This window comes from Vanacampus margaritifer, chromosome 2, assembly GCF_051991255.1.
Source record: "Vanacampus margaritifer isolate UIUO_Vmar chromosome 2, RoL_Vmar_1.0, whole genome shotgun sequence".
Lineage (NCBI taxonomy): Eukaryota > Metazoa > Chordata > Actinopteri > Syngnathiformes > Syngnathidae > Vanacampus > Vanacampus margaritifer.
In genome coordinates this window covers 39,116,104-39,132,571 of record NC_135433.1, presented here as the reverse complement: position 1 = coordinate 39,132,571, position 16,468 = coordinate 39,116,104, and the positions used below count along the sequence as shown (strand labels likewise).

General features: G+C 40.6%; 1 protein-coding gene across 1 annotated transcript in view; it reads left to right on the top strand.

Annotated features, from left to right (window-relative positions):
• dnah9l (dynein, axonemal, heavy polypeptide 9 like) overlaps window positions 1–16,468 on the top strand; it is a 57,183-nt gene that overhangs the window by 18,661 nt on the left and 22,054 nt on the right. Inside the window, exons 32-61 of the mRNA XM_077559211.1 lie at window positions 256–416; window positions 766–922; window positions 1,323–1,468; window positions 1,534–1,650; window positions 1,717–1,855; window positions 1,937–2,029; window positions 2,232–2,426; window positions 2,963–3,040; window positions 3,180–3,312; window positions 3,600–3,727; window positions 5,975–6,123; window positions 6,208–6,358; window positions 6,481–6,612; window positions 6,696–6,869; window positions 6,949–7,153; window positions 9,220–9,385; window positions 9,460–9,562; window positions 9,680–9,817; window positions 10,986–11,087; window positions 11,168–11,329; window positions 11,400–11,483; window positions 11,808–11,917; window positions 11,992–12,154; window positions 13,377–13,500; window positions 13,747–13,889; window positions 13,970–14,131; window positions 14,746–14,805; window positions 14,886–15,059; window positions 15,228–15,374; window positions 16,081–16,194. Of these exons, the coding sequence (XP_077415337.1) occupies window positions 256–416; window positions 766–922; window positions 1,323–1,468; window positions 1,534–1,650; window positions 1,717–1,855; window positions 1,937–2,029; window positions 2,232–2,426; window positions 2,963–3,040; window positions 3,180–3,312; window positions 3,600–3,727; window positions 5,975–6,123; window positions 6,208–6,358; window positions 6,481–6,612; window positions 6,696–6,869; window positions 6,949–7,153; window positions 9,220–9,385; window positions 9,460–9,562; window positions 9,680–9,817; window positions 10,986–11,087; window positions 11,168–11,329; window positions 11,400–11,483; window positions 11,808–11,917; window positions 11,992–12,154; window positions 13,377–13,500; window positions 13,747–13,889; window positions 13,970–14,131; window positions 14,746–14,805; window positions 14,886–15,059; window positions 15,228–15,374; window positions 16,081–16,194 (4,110 nt within the window). The remainder of the gene's footprint in view (window positions 1–255; window positions 417–765; window positions 923–1,322; window positions 1,469–1,533; window positions 1,651–1,716; window positions 1,856–1,936; window positions 2,030–2,231; window positions 2,427–2,962; window positions 3,041–3,179; window positions 3,313–3,599; window positions 3,728–5,974; window positions 6,124–6,207; window positions 6,359–6,480; window positions 6,613–6,695; window positions 6,870–6,948; window positions 7,154–9,219; window positions 9,386–9,459; window positions 9,563–9,679; window positions 9,818–10,985; window positions 11,088–11,167; window positions 11,330–11,399; window positions 11,484–11,807; window positions 11,918–11,991; window positions 12,155–13,376; window positions 13,501–13,746; window positions 13,890–13,969; window positions 14,132–14,745; window positions 14,806–14,885; window positions 15,060–15,227; window positions 15,375–16,080; window positions 16,195–16,468) is intronic.

Genomic DNA, 16,468 nt, shown 5'->3' with positions numbered 1-16,468 from the left:
AGTCGACAGCAAGTGGCAAAATGGCCGCACCCTGTGAGGGATAAAAACGGCTCGATTTCGCTGCTTAACTCATATCAAATAAATGTAACGTTAATCCGAATGTCATGTTTAGACTACTGAGGTCACATATAACATATTATTGTCCATATTTTTTTTTTGGGGGGGGGGGGGGTGACTTCCTCTTTTAAATGAGATCTATGGAACTGCATAATTCTTGAATGATCTCTTGATCTCGTTTTTTTTTATAAAGCACAGGTGACAACAGGACAAGCATTTGCATGGCTCTCCCAGTTGCGCCATCGTTGGGATGATGAAACGCGACACTGTTACGTTGATATCTGTGACGCCCAATTTCGCTTCAGTTATGAATACTTGGGCAACACCAATAGGCTGGTCATCACTCCTCTTACTGACAGGTACCAATACATAGATTTTATTTCTATTTATTTTTATTTTTATTTTTATTTTTATTTTTATTTTTATTTTTATTTTTATTTTTATTTTTATTTATTATTCATTTATTTATTTATTATTTTTTATTAAGAATATATTTATTTATGTATTTGTTATTTACCACTCAATACTACAGTAAAATAAAATAAAATAAAATAAAAATATACTACAATGCTACATCTACAATAATAAGTCATGCAAAAAAAAATAATAATAGTAATCCTCACCAAGTAACAATCGTTTCATGTTTCAGTTCACATTCATGATTTTATTTTAGCATATTTTTGATTGAAACAACCCTTCTCCTGTCAGGTGTTACATAACACTGACCCAGTCCCTCCATCTGACTATGAGTGGCGCCCCCTCTGGGCCAGCTGGAACCGGTAAGACAGAGACTACCAAGGATCTGGGACGCTCCCTGGGCATTATGGTTTATGTGTTCAATTGCTCGGAGCAAATGGACTACAAGGTAGATTGACTTCTGGAGTTCGATATCATTTGTGCTTGCAATATCTCACACAAGTGAGTATGTCCTTCAATTTGTGTATTTTTTTTTTAAAAAAAATACAGAAATTACACTTTGCTACAATGTGACATGTGGAGGAAAAATGGATAATTGGGCCCAGTTCAGAAAGTTTCACTTGCACTCACTTTTGTTGCACCTGTTTAGATGTTTATATCTCTGTGTAGAGTTAATTTGAGGGTACAATAAATGTGCATACGATGTACACTGACTATGCCACGTTGTAGCAAAATGTTATTTACTTGTGTTGTCCCATGAAAATATATAATAAAATATTTACTCATTTTTATGAAATACTGAGTACCTAACACCGTCATTTGCTACTTGCTATGCTGTGCTCCTCCAGTCTATTGGGAACATTTATAAAGGTCTGGCTCAGACTGGCGTGTGGGGCTGTTTTGACGAATTCAACAGGATCTCAGTGGAAGTTCTGTCCGTAGTTGCTGTGCAGGTCAAGACCATACAGGACGCCATACGCAATAAAAAACACAGGTAAATGTCAACATAACATACTCGGAACTTGTGTTTTATTATTCAATCTAATGCTGTGTATGTAGGTTCCATTTTCTTGGCGAGGAAATTGATCTGAAGCAAACAGTGGGAATATTCATCACATTGAACCCTGGCTATGCAGGCAGGGCCGAGCTCCCAGAAAACCTCAAGGCTCTCTTCAGGTCTGTCACTGGGGCAACATTGAAGTCACGTCAAATTTCTAACAAGGTGGTTTTCCCACCATCCAGGCCTTGCGCCATGGTGATCCCGGACTTTGAGCTCATCTGTGAAATCATGCTGGTGGCGGAGGGGTTCATCGATGCTCGTCTGCTGGCACGCAAGTTCATCAGCCTCTACACGCTTTGTAAAGAACTACTGTCCAAACAAGTACTTCATTTTAATTCAAGTCATTAAAGTAATGATAGCCTGCATCTGGCAATAATCCCGATTGTATTACCCCTGGATTAGGATCATTATGATTGGGGTTTAAGAGCCATCAAATCCGTTCTGGTGGTAGCTGGCTCACTGAAGCGAGAGGAGCGTAGCAGACCTGAGGAACAGGTGGGAGACAGAAGAAATGGACTTTGGTATTTTAGTGTCCACTCTTGGTTTTGACTTGGTTAATCTGGTTCTTGTTTGTCACATCCCTCTTCTTGGTCATTTCCAGTCTGCACTTGAATTCCAACATAACAGGATAAAAATGCTGAGCCAAAATTAGGCTAAACAATTAAGATGACATCAATCATATCATTTTTCTCCTCAGGTGCTGATGCGAGCGTTAAGGGACTTCAACCTGCCAAAGATAGCGACCAATGACGTGCCCATATTTCTCGGTCTTATTAGTGACCTCTTCCCTCAGTTGGATGTTCCACGTAAGAGAGATCCTGAATTGGAAAATGCTGTACGCCAATCTGTTAGTGAGCTGAGCCTTCAGCCGGAAGAAAACTTCATACTGAAGGTACATGTGTCGTAAATAAAATCTTGGGTGAGCTGGATGACTTTGGGTGAGTGGCAGGGTAATCCCTGGACTGATTGCCAGCCAATCGCAGGGCACATATAAACAAGCAGCCAGCCATACTGAATGTGAGATGGGGAGCAAATTTAAGTACTACTTAATATAATCTGGCTGGGTTCTGAAGTGTTCGATTTAGGTGAACGGTATGGGATTTTTTTTGATAGGTTTTAGGTGAACTAGTACACACTCACCGCACGCACACACGCACATGCTCATACACATACACATTCTCACCCACATACAAAATTGAAAAAAAAAGGTTTTTAAAAAAAAAGAGAGAGCAATGATGATGACATGATGAATGAAAAATACTGAGCTCTCCAGGAAAAAAAATATAATAATAATAATAATAATACTTAATATAATATTAAATAAACCGACAACAAAAAAATCATTTTATAAATATTTCTACATATTTATCTAAATATTTATATATATATAAATACCATACAATATGAAAATATCATTTGTGTTTCCAGGTAACTCAATTGGAGGAACTGCTGACTGTCAGGCACTCTGTATTTGTCGTGGGTGGACCAGGAACTGGAAAGAGCCAGGTTAATTTATACTTTATAAAGTGTTATTACTGTATTATAACTACTTTGTAACAATCACTTATCTATTTGTATATTATTTATTAGCATTTGTTTTTGTTTTTATGTAAATTACACACAATTTTCATGATTTATTCTCCAGATCTTGAAGACCCTCCATAGAACTTACGGAAACATGAAGATGAAACCAGTTTGGAATGACATCAACCCAAAAGCTGTGACCACAGATGAGTTGTTTGGTTATCTGCACCCTGTGACCAGAGAGTGGAAGGACGGTAAGGGAACGTAATTTTAGAGCTAACATAATTAGTTTAGGAATAATTTGTGGATCCCAAGATCGTTAAATCACTGTCGAATAACCTACGCCAGTGGCAAAGGGTGCGAGGGATTGTCATGCATGAGCACTAAATTCATTCAATTATAGACGGAATGATTTATGTTTGCCAGCTCGTGTGGTTGATATGATACATATATAGGAAGTTATACTTCACTTTAAAAACTAAGCACTGGTTGTATGCTAAGGTGGTATCTCTGTAGCTTTATTTTTTTTTTTTTGCTTCAGGCGTATTCTCAACTACCATGAGAGAACTGACTTCCGTTACCCACGATGGCCCCAAATGGATCGTTCTAGACGGAGACATTGACCCCATGTGGATCGAGTCACTAAACACAGTTATGGACGACAATAAGGTCAGTGTTTCTTGTTTACAAGAGCAGCACGGTGACATATCTCATAACATCCTAGCCTCCTTTGTTAGATTATTCCTTTCACCCAAAGGCCTAAAATTTGATTGTAGCCTAATCTGATCTCAACAGGCTCTGCTTTCTATCTTGCACCTGAAGAAGGTCTTCTGCCCAGATTTAGTCATAACTGTTTTAATTTATTTATTTCCTCAGTAGAACTTTTATCTGTGGATGTGTCTTTGTGAGTGCTGTCGCAATTTCTGCTTGTGCCGGCAGGTCTGGGGGGGTCTCCTCTATTTCCACAACAATAGACCATTTGCCTGTGGTTGAAGTCAATGTGTATTGAATGATGTCTGTAAAAGTCTTATCTTATGTCTGGTGAACTCCAGGTGGGCTAGGGGCTGGGGGCTTGGGGGTTTTGTGGTACCGCCCTTCTATATAGTATAAGAATGTTGTAAGTCCACTGTAATCTTCGCGCTAATGAGAGGCTGCAGCAATTGTCTGGATCTCATTTGTGCCCGGAATATTCTGTAGAAATAAAAGCTTCGAAGTGACTGTTCATCGATCTCCAGCCTGCATTCGGATAACCAACATTCTCACTACCCGAAAGAAAACGAACACGCGGAGAAAAGATCTTTCTTCAACGCACCTTGTGTGTTGTCTTTGTTTTTTCTCTCACTATGTTGCTTTGTGATGGCATCAGAAATTCTTAGAAAGACACAGTTATTCTGGTTGGAACAACTTGATAGCTATATGTGGGTGTATTGGTACAATGACACACAAATTTGTTGTTGTTTTACCCGTTCATTTGCTTCAGCTTGTATCTACAGCTGAATTCTGATGTTTACATGTGACCACACTGACTAGTTTGGCTGTCATCGGCACAAGTCCGAAGTATGTTGGGCTTCAGGGACGGACTGTCCTTTGGAAATTTTGGGAGTTTCCTGAATGGCCATTCCCTTTTCGGGCCGGTTGTGCACCCCCAGCTCATCCATCCATCCATCCATCCATCCATACATCTTCTACCGCTTATCCGGGGTCGGGTCACGGGGAAAGCAGCATTAGCAGTGAAACCCAGACTTCGCTCTCACAAGCCACTTCAGCTCCTCTGGCGGGATCCCAGGCCAGCCTCAACGTGGAGGAGCAGCAACTTAACATTGAGCCCCTCCAGGATGACCGAGCTTTTCACCCTATCTCTAAGGGAGAGTCCGGACACCCTGCGGTGGAAATTCATTTTGGCCGCTTGTATCCGAGATTTTGTTCTTCCGGCCCACAGCTCGTGACCCTAGGTGAGGGTAGAAACGTAGATCGACCGGTAAATCGAGAGCTCCGCCTTTCGGCTCAGCTCCTTCTTCACCACAACTGACCGACTCAAAGTCTGCATCACTGCAGACGCTGCACCAATCCGCCTGTCGGTCTCCCGCGCCCTGACTGGTGAACAAGATCCCAAGATACTTGAACTCCTTAAATTGGGGCAAGATCTCATCCCCAACTCGGAGAGAGCACGCTACCTTTTTCCGACGGAAGACCATGGTCTCGGATTTGGAGGTGTACCACTGCACCCCCAACCCGTCACAAATATTAGTCGCCGGCTGCAGTGCATGCTCCTATGAATAGTAAACATTGGATGTTGGCCAACTTCACCCCCGTCAATTACTAGGATTCACCGCATGTCCGTGGACAATGATTTTTGCTAATGACATTATGATCTGTAGTGACAGTAAGAAACAGGTGCATTAGTACTTTGAGAGGTGGAAGTATGTGACTGCTATACTAGTCAAAGATCCATTTTAACTGGATTGGCAGTGAATGAGTTAAGGTGTGGCCCAGTGGTAGAGTGGCCATCTCCCAACCACAGAGGTTGTGGGTTCAATCCCATGCCACTGTGACCACGTCTCAGTATCCTTGAGCAAGATACTAAGCCCCCAGTTGCTCCTGATGCTGTGTCATCAGTAGGTGAATGAGTAGTCAAATGTAAAGTGCTTTGAGGGCCTTGTAAGGTGGAAAAGAACTATATAAATGAAGTACCATTTACCATCTGAGGATCAGCACAGACTAGAAGGTTTGGAGACAAACCTAGAGAAGCCAGATTGAGATGGCTTGGACATGCAATGAAGGTGCAGAGGATATCGATAGAAGTGTGCTGGAAATGAAGCCGCCAGGTACGAGACAAAAAGGAGGATGAATTTAATGGATGTGGTGAGGGAAGACAAAAAAGAAGAAGTTGCTAAAATGCCCTTTCCGTTTGTGAAGGTATTGACTCTGGCCAGTAATGAGAGGATCAGTTTGTCCTCTTCAATGCGTCTTCTCTTTGAGATATCCCACCTGAAAGCTGCTACGCCGGCCACTGTGTCCAGAGCAGGAATCCTCTATGTCAACCCCCAGGACGTGGGTTGGACCTCGTAAGACACAAGCACAGCCTCAGGCACACAATCACACTAACGCCAGTGGTTTGATCAGCAGCTCAGTGTTTCTTATGTCCTCAGTTTCGTGACAAGCTGGATAGAGACCCGGCAGGCGCAATCAGAACGAGCTAACCTCACTATTCTGTTTGACAAGTATGTTCCCTACTGTCTGGAGCAAGTCCGCTGCAACTTGAAAACTATCACTCCTATTCCGGAAAACAGCACAGTGCAAGTAAGGACACGATGGCGTCTCTTTACTGAATCTTTTATGTAGGTCAGGTACACCATTTTAATGTGGCACTGCACAAAGGTTTAAGATGTCTTTGTTGTGTTTGTGTGTAATCTAAAAATCAGACACTGTGTTCCTTGTTGGACTGTCTGCTGACAGATGACAACGCTCCTCCCGACTCCCCCAGAGAACTTTACGAAATTTACTTTGTCTTTGCCTGTGTGTGGGCATTTGGAGGAGCCCTCTTCCAGGATCATGTAAGTTCCGACTTGTTGCAATTAGAACCTAGTGTATCAAGATTCAAATGCCGCTAACTTTTCGTCCCCAATATCTGGTACAGCTGCATGACTATCGTGCTGAGTTCAGCCGCTGGTGGTCAAAAGAAATGAGAGCTGTCAAGTTCCCCTCCCAAGGAACCGTCTTTGACTACTTTATAGATCCTGAGACCAAAAAATTCACACCCTGGAGCGAGAAGATGGTCCCATTTGAGCTGGAGCCTGATGTGCCTTTGCAAGTATGCACCAATGATGGTTGTGATTGACAAATGTCCTGACATTTAATTTGAGCAAGGCCGTTTCTTATGTGTTTTTCAGACAGTGCTTGTCCACACCCCAGAAACCGTCTGTCTGACTTATTTCCTGGATCTACTCCTCCATAGAGGCAAACCCATCATGTTAGTGGGCAACGCAGGAGTAGGAAAAACCATCCTAGTGTCTGATAAAGTCTTCAAACTGAAGGAGGAGTACATGGTAGCTAAAGTCCCATTCAACTACTACACCACCTCAGCGATGCTGCAACGTAAGATTCAGTGATAATGTCCCATTCAATCAATCTCTGCGTAGATCGAGTGTTCCTCAGCATATTTGTCTCTTTTTTTTCTCAACCTAGTCTTCGTTATTTGCAGAAAAACTCGCCTAATTGACATTTTTTGTGCACAGGCCAAAGCCCTGTCTGATATAAAAGTACCGGTAGTATTTTTATTTTAGTTAGAATGACTATATTTTCCAAATTAAAAACCGGGACACCACAAAATCAAATACAGTATGCAATACATTCTTACCAGGAACTATAACAAATTTAAATACAAGTCTGGTGACTGGCGGTTGTGATATATGCTGCCTTCATGTGGCATTGAAATTATGGTAAATACCACATGTCGAGCAGAAAATTGCACCTGAACACCCCCTCATGTCGTATTTTCCACTGGATAAATTTATTTTGATACCCGAGTTTCCGAGCTGAGAGAACTTTTCAAGTTTCAACATGGCGGAGAGTGCCGCAGGATTTGTGAATGGCAAGAAATATTAACCCTTATAAGGGCGTCGTCGTCCGCTGGCAGGTTGTTTTAGAATCTACACAATTACGTAGCATACACAATTCAATGTCCTGTCCTTTACAACTCATTATTTGCCGTAATTGTTCGATTTTACGAGTAAAGACAACGTCAGCTGTCCTGTATATTTTGTTGCTACTACAAAAGCACATGAACAGAACTCAGTCGTAATTCGGAGTGTCCGAGTGGTAAGGTCCATCTTTCCCATAGCACGTGAAGGCAGGGTAAATTCTTTAGCTAATGCTAAATACTATCTTGGTTGACAGTTCAACAGCACTAAATAAGACAATGCACTTACCATTATCCAACTGTTTTTGCTCAGTCCTTGCAGCTAATGAGATGGCTATGCCGTCTACGTTGCCCCGGTTTTGCAACACTGGAAATATGCGGGCAGAAAAGATCATCTTACATTGGGTCAAACGGTTGGCAGCATTAGGCTAGTAGGACTACATTTCCCGTGATTCTTCTTAGACATGGAAGCAGGAAGTAGATCTAGTCCTGGTATGATGAAAATATTAGTGATGAGACTTATGACTCTTTGATGGGAGCCGTTCAATCAGGAACCGTTCACTTAAAAGAGACGTTCAAAAGACTGTCTCTTTTATGTTTGTTTTTTTAGCGTTGTTTTAAATCATAAATGTTTTACTCATTAAATCAACACTGAAGTTAGTGATACATCGCAATTCATGTCATGGTTTAAATGTATATACTTTGAGTGTATAGGAGTTTAAGACATTGAACGCCATGTTGGGAATTGTCCCAAACATTGCTTCATTTTGACTAAAAAATAAACATAAAACTTTTTATTCTCTTAGAACATTAGAAAATATAAATTTGTACAACACTACAGACATTGGTCAGCACATGTGTCCATTATGGGGTTGAACAGCTCTGTTCAAAGACTCGATTCCCATCGTTCACATTGAAGAGCCGTTCAAAAGAATTGATTTTTTTCGTTACCGTCACATTGCTAGAAAATATACCTAGCTAGCGATCAGATGCGGATGAAAATGAGCGCACAAACACGAATGTGAAAATAAATAGAAAGTAATTTAACAGTTAATGCATTTCAATAGGTTTATTGGATGAATCCTTATGGACAACTGTGTGATACACATAGCCCAAACAATTGGCCTGCTGACTGGACTTGACTGGACTTAAAAACAAAAAAACACTCCAGGATGAGACCTGCGTAAAAGTGAGACAAAACGAGCTGGCGATATCTGTCACGACTTGAGACACAAAAAGACTCCAAAATCAAGACTTTTAAGCTTAAACCTGGACGTCTGGTCATTCTAATTTTGGTGTCATCTTGTGACATCTTGGTGCCAAGGAACAATGTTGAAGTGAGGAGAATAGCTTCTATTTGACAAAACCTAGTATAAAATCATCTGTCTGTGGAGCTAATATTCTTATTCCATCCTAGACTTGGATTAAATAAGAATATTGGCATATATTTGTTTTATAATCAGCCCAATGCTTAATACAATTCACTTTCTCCCCCCGAATCAAATTCATACCTAACATTTAGGTGGACTAGAGAAACCACTGGAGAAGAAAGCAGGTCGTAAATTTGGACCTCCCACCACAAAGCGACTCATCTACTTCATAGATGACCTCAACATGCCCAAGGTTGACGTGTACGGGACCGTTCAGCCTCACACGCTCATACGTCAGCATCTGGACTATAACCACTGGTGAGACACACACTTGTCTCAAAGCCTTCTTCTCGACATGACAAGACCAACTGACACAATTAGATTCTTTGCAGGTATGACAGACAAAAGCTGGTACTGAAAGAGATCTATAACTGCCAGTACATCACCTGTATGAACCCAACAGCTGGGAGCTTCTCTATTAACCCTCGACTGCAGGTGCAGACTGCAGGAAAATAAATAAATAAATGAACATCAACAAAAACATGTACAGTATAACAAACGACCAATGCATGTATTATGACTGCTTATAACTCCTCTGCTTTGTCCATGCAGAGACACTTTGCGGTGTTTTCTGTACATTTCCCCAGTGCTGATGCATTGGCCACCATCTTCTCCAGCATCTTGTCAGCACACTTCCTGCAGGGCGGATTCAGCTACGGGGTCTCGCGCTCGGTCGGACCTCTCATACAGGTGCGGAGTCAGACTTAGTCACGTATAGTCCCCCACAAAAGTATTGGAACGGCAAGGTCAGCTTTGTTTTATACTCCAGACATTTGGGTTTCAGATAAGATGAATTTGAGAGAAAGGTTCATGGTATTTACATCTAAACAACTCAGGACAGGGCACCTTTTGTTTGATGCCACCTTGACGTTCCACTTTCCCCCCCAATGAAGTCCTTTGTTGTGTTAGCAGTGTGTTTTGGGTCATTGTCTTGTTGCATGGTGACGCTTCTCCCGATTGATTTGAATACATTTTCCTGTAAACTGCCAGACAAAATGGTTTTGTAGATGTCAGAATTTAATCTGCTGTTACCACCATAAATTACATCAATAAAGACTAGTGAGTCCATTCCAGAAGCAGCCCTGCTTGCCCGAGCCATGACGTTTCTTCCACAATGCTTCACAGATGATCGTATGTGTTTTGAATCATAAGCAAAACATTTCTTTTTCCACACGTTAGTCTTTCCATCACTTTGGTCGAAGTTAACACATTTGCCATGCCCCCAAAGACATATCTATAAGAAAAATTATGCTAGAGCATACAGAAGGCTTTGATGCAGCCTCTGAACTGAAGAGAATGCTTGAAACAATGGTAGTTATTACAAAAACGGCCAGCAGGTGACAGCAGAGTATAAGAGATCAACCAGAGCCATGTTGCAAAAAGCTCTTTCCCCCACTGTTTAAACAGATTTGTGAATAATAATGAAACTTAGCTATATTCTAATGCTAATTGCTGCAAAATGGAAACAGATAAAAATGTTTTTTTTTCCTGATGAAAGAAGAGACTCTAATCTTTCTTTTGATAGGTTCCATGTTCTTATAGCAATAGAACAGAATATTATGTAGGCCTTGCAAAATCAGTTAAAATCCAGTAAAACAGCCGGGAGCGAAGGGGATTGCTTCAGTGAAACTGGCTGGGAGTGAATGAGTTAATCTGGTCTCATCGATCCATAATCCTTTGTTCCAAAACCTTCGTTGCTCATCTCTGTACTTCTTTGCAAAATCCAAACCCAAACATCTTAATCATACAACAGAAACAAAAAAGTTGTCCTTGCCAATCCGTTTCTTTTTCTTTCTTTTTTCCTTTTTTGGAGGAGACTGTATGTTAATCACGTGACAAATTCTCTCAATCCATCCAGGCTGCCATCTCTTTGCACCAAAAAATCAGTCAGAACTTTCTGCCCACTGCAATTCGCTTTCATTACATTTTCAACCTGCGGGACTTTGCCAATATCTTCCAGGTAATAAAAATGAATGAAAATATTTGTTTCAAATGAGCTAGTTTACAATAATTGCTGCTTCCGTGCATTTATTCGCACAGGGCATCTTGTTTGCTCAGCCCGAGTGCATCCGATACCCCATGGACCTTGTTCATCTGTGGCTTCACGAGAGCTCCAGGGTGTACTCGGACAAACTGATGGAAGAGAAAGATGTGGAGCTCTTCAACAAAATCCTGCTGGACACTGGCAAGAGATTCTTCGAGGTATAAACCAAGGAATGTCAAATTAATGATAGCCACCCAAATGAACACTGTTTCTGCTGCACCCTGTCAGGGAATAGATGAATCCATTTTCATCCACCAGCCTCTGGTGTACTGTCATTTTGCCCAAGGGGTGGGAGAGCCTCGTTATCACCTGGTAAGGCACACAGCTGTATTCAGATCAAGGGATCTTTTGCAATCATCCATTTATTGTCTGTCAAGCATGATGCGATTAATGGATTTGGACTTCAATTAATTTATTTTAGAGAAGATTTCAAGCTCTATATTCACAAAGCCTTGATGTACCGAGGCTGCTGTCATATCTAATCAGGCTGAATCACTGAGGAAGAATGTGCATTCATTAGCAAACTAATTACCTTTCCGCACGCTTTGATTCTAATTTAATGGACTCTTCGTAAGAAATTAAAAATATTCAAGTATCTGGAAGCAATTACAAAAGTGATGCGCTTGTTATGCTCAGGCATCCGACTGGGAGAAACTCCAAAAAATGCTTGTTGATGCTCTGGAGCATTATAATGAGCTGCACGCTGTGATGGACCTGGTGCTGTTTGAAGAAGCTATCCAGCATGTGTAAGACCAACACACATACAAATATATGTGACGTATGTGATCCAGAGAGCATGTATGTATATTTTTGCGTGCAGATGTCGAATCAGCCGCATCCTGGAAGCTCCCTACGGTAATGCCCTGCTGGTGGGGGTTGGCGGCAGTGGGAAGCAAAGTCTATGTCGGCTGGCTGCCTTTCTCAGCATGCTGGAAGTCTTCCAGATTACGCTACGTAAAGGCTACGGCTTCAATGACCTGAAAGTAAAACAAACATACACATTGTATTGATAAAAATCTTTCGATAATCGGGTTCATCAATTAAGGGTTCCGTTATTTCTTTTAAAGTGGAAGTCTACCCCAAAAAATGTTTTGACAATATGTTCTAGGTATTCTGGTTAATATTGCATTAGTGTAATATGATTTAAGCAGCAAAATCCAGCAGTTTTTATGTATATCAGAAGGCGGCCATTTTGTCACTTGCAGTCGCATGAAAAGATAAAGCTAACAACCAATCACAGCTCAACTTCAGAAAACAGGTGAGCTGTGATTGGTCATGTCCTGAGCCCTGAGCAACTGTGATGTCATCTTCCGTTGACAGCAAGTGGCAAAATGGCCGCCCCCAGAGATGGATAAAAATGGCTGGATTTTGCTTCATAACTCATGTTACACAAATGTAATATTAATCAGAATGTCATGTTTAAACTAGTGAGGTCACATATAACATATTATTGTCAAGATACGTTTAAGGTTGACTTCCCCTTTAAGAGTTTCTCTTAAATACATAAACAAATGTTTTCTCGACAGCCACAACCATGCAGTACTAATAAAGCATATAAAGTAGAGTACATATTGTATCTACAGTATATGTTTTTACCATAATACTTAACTGTTTTTATAATTTCATATGGACCGTGGATAACAAGTGAAGCGTGGAGAGTCTCAGTACAGTCACTGAATGAGGCAGTCAGCTTCCTCCTTGACAATGGCGTTCAATAGCACACCTTGAAATGTTTACCAATTAGAATGAATGAAGTATCCAATGTTTGTAGCTGTAAGCCTCTTGTGTAGACTTCGACAAAATTTGATACAACACTATTTTCAGTTCCCTGTACTTAAAACAAGGACCATAAAGTCATGTTTGGATAGGTTTAGTGTGCAGGAATTGGAGAGTCTTGACCTCAAGCACACAAACATTCCTACAGACACATTCCATCATCTTGTATAAAATCTTCTCAGAAGAGTGGGAGCTGGAAAGTGGTCTGCGTGAGACTCAAGCATACCGGATGTGTGGACTAAATAGCTAAAAAAATAAATAAATTGAGCCTTGTGAACGGAACTATGGAAGGAAAATGTCCCGGTTGACATTCAACAGATTTTTGTATTCTACGTATAACGTATAAAATGTCATCCCACTGAGTCATCATTATAAGGAAGCATTTTCTTGGATGTTCAAAAAACGCCCTTCTTTTCTCCACTTGTCCAGAGTGACATAGCAGCGTTGTATATGAAGGTCGGAGTGAAGAACATTGGCACAGTGTTTCTTCATACGGATGCCCAGATTCCTGATGAAAGCTTCTTGGTGCTCATCAATGACATGCTGGCTTCAGGTTTGTCTTTTGTTTTGGTCAAATGTATCAATATTAGAGAAGGCGCAAAAGACAAGTTGCACTCAGGTTGTATACTTGTTTGAAACAGCTCTTGTACTAAAAAAAGCTTGTATGGGTGTACCTAATAAAGTACCCAGTGGCTCTGACTCTAAGCCTCTATGGTAACATCACAGAAAGAGACTTCAATAAGAATAACAGAAGAATAAAAGAAAAAAAGACATGATTTTGAATATAAATTAATTTCAGGGGACATCCCAGACCTGTTCAGTGATGAAGAAGTGGACACAATCATGACATCAATGCGAATGGAGCTGCGAGGTTTAGGACTTCTCGATTCCAGAGACAACTGCTGGAGTTTCTTTATTGAGAGAATACGCAGGCAGCTCAAGGTCTGCGATACAGTATTTCATATGAATAGTACCGTGTTCCATGCCTGATATAAAAGTATTGCTTTGGCGCCATCTTCTAGGTGGTGTTATGTTTTTCCCCTGTGGGTTTCACGCTGCGGACACGGGCGCGGAAGTTTCCAGCTCTGGTGAACTGCACGGCCATCGATTGGTTTCACCCTTGGCCTCTGCTCGCTTTGCAGTCTGTCAGCAGCACTTTCATAGAGAAGATACCTGGACTGGAGGTCCTTATGTTGTTAATGTTCTTCTTTTATGTGGCATATTTTAAGCATACAGTATGTTATTTATGATAGTCATTCCACTTAATTGTTAACTCATTCACTGCCATTGACGGCTATAAACATCAAAAATTCATTTGAACTATTTCTAGTTTAACATTCCTTCCTACTTTTGTTAACAAAAGAATGAAAACCTAGATTTTTTTTTTTGTATTAGAACAGATATGAAATTTGTGATTAATCGTGAGTTAACTAGTGAAATCATGCAATTAATTACGTTTAAAAATTGTAATCACCGGAATTTGTAATTATTTTTTCTTTAAAAAAATATATATGTATCTTAAAAAAAAAAATAAAGAAAAGGTTATTAAAAATTAGGGGCATCAGGCGATTAAAATTTGTAATCGTAATTAATCGCATGACTTCGCTAGTTAATTCATGATTAATCATAAATTTTATATCTGTTCTAAATGTACAAAGAAAAATCTAGGTTTTCATACTCTTGTTAATAAAATTGGGGGAAAAAATGTTAAACTAATAAAAATAGTTTAAATTAATTTTTGACGTCTTTAGCTGTCAATGGCAGTGAATGAGTTAATAACAACGTTTATACCCTGTAGCCCAATGTGAGAACACCCATCAGTGAGTTCATCTCCCACGCCCACACCAGTGTCAATGAGGTAAGATCTGGCAAAGCACCATGGGAGATCTTCACTCTCGACGCTGATTTGCCATCTCCTCTTGTCTCGCCGCATCACAGGTGAGTGCCAAGTACCAGCAAAGTGAGAAGCACTTCAACTACACCACGCCAAAGAGTTTCCTGGAATTCATGAAGCTTTACGGCAACCTGTTGGGGAAGAAACGAACAGAACTCAGTCAGAAGACGGAAAGACTAGAGAACGGCCTGCAGAAGCTGCAGAGCACCGCCTCCCAGGTCAGCGATTGTATTTGTGAGCTGAGGTTTGCCATCAATTATAAGAGGTGGGGTACTCAAGTCACACGACTTGACTCAAGTGAGGCCTGTTTTGTGTTGTTGTTTGATTGAACTCAACCTGAGTGTAAAACATTGCATTTCAACTTAGTTCCTTCTCTTGCTTTCCAGGTGGAAGATCTTAAAGCCAAGCTAGCGGCGCAAGAAGTAGAGCTGTGTCAGAGGAACACAGACATTGAGGCTCTCATCGCAAAAATAGGACAGCAGACAGACAAGCTCAACCAAGAGAGGGCTGTGGCTGATGCTGAGGAGCAAAAAGTAAAGAGATATTTGTGACATTTATTTTCCCATCTTAATCAATGCCAATATGCTTGTCCTCGATTTTATGCTATTTTAATTAGTGGTTCGCGCTTATAGTTCAATGAAGACCCTAAATCAGTAATTTTTCCACTGGGGGCAACAGACAAATGAGAGAGACACTCTTTTTGGCCACGCACTTTGTGTTAATGAAACATGCCAAATGCAATTCAATATGCGCTAGGTCAGCATATTGTCGCTATGTGAAAAAAACATATGTCCATTTTTTTTATTTTTTTTTACATTTTTATGTTTTGGGGATGAAACTGAATGAAGACATCCCATACAAAGAATACAAAATTCTGTAAAATGTCAACCCTGCTGTTTTGGGAATGAAACTCAATACAGACATCCCAAAAATGTAAATAAAATAAAATAACTGGACATAAAACATACAAAACAAAATAAATAGTCTAAAAGACATTGTTGTGTTTATTATTTTGAGCTATTTAAAAATGTTTAATCAAAAGAAAAAAGTGATATTTTGCAAATGTTATGTAACGTAGTAGAAGTCATGCATGTTTTTCTCTATGTGCCCGCAATGCGTGTTCCCCGCTTCTCATCCAAAGTCAAGCTCCAGAACACCCTAACTAGGATGAGCACTGTAGAAAATGGATTGATGATTTATTGTTTCCTAAGGCTGGTGAAATCCAACATGTGTCTTTAGGTGGAGGCAATTCAAGCGGAGGTGAGCAAACAACAGCAAGAGACCGAACAGGACCTGGCCAAGGCTGAACCTGCCCTCCAGGCTGCCAATGCAGCCCTCAATACACTCAACAGGGTACATGAAGTAAAAAAATCTAAAAAAATCAGTAAACCCTCTTCCATCTTGGGGGTTACGTTCCAGACCACCCCCGCAGTTATGTGATAGCTGTGATTTAGAAATACATGGTTTAAATACTCTATATCAAATATACAGTGAACCTGAAACCTGTGATGGTGGAGCGTTTACTGGACACATCTTGTGTTTTCTGTCATATTTTATCTCCTTGATGTTCTTTGTATAAACGTGGTTGGTTCGGTGTCCTAAAAATATATACATACTTTTCACTGGA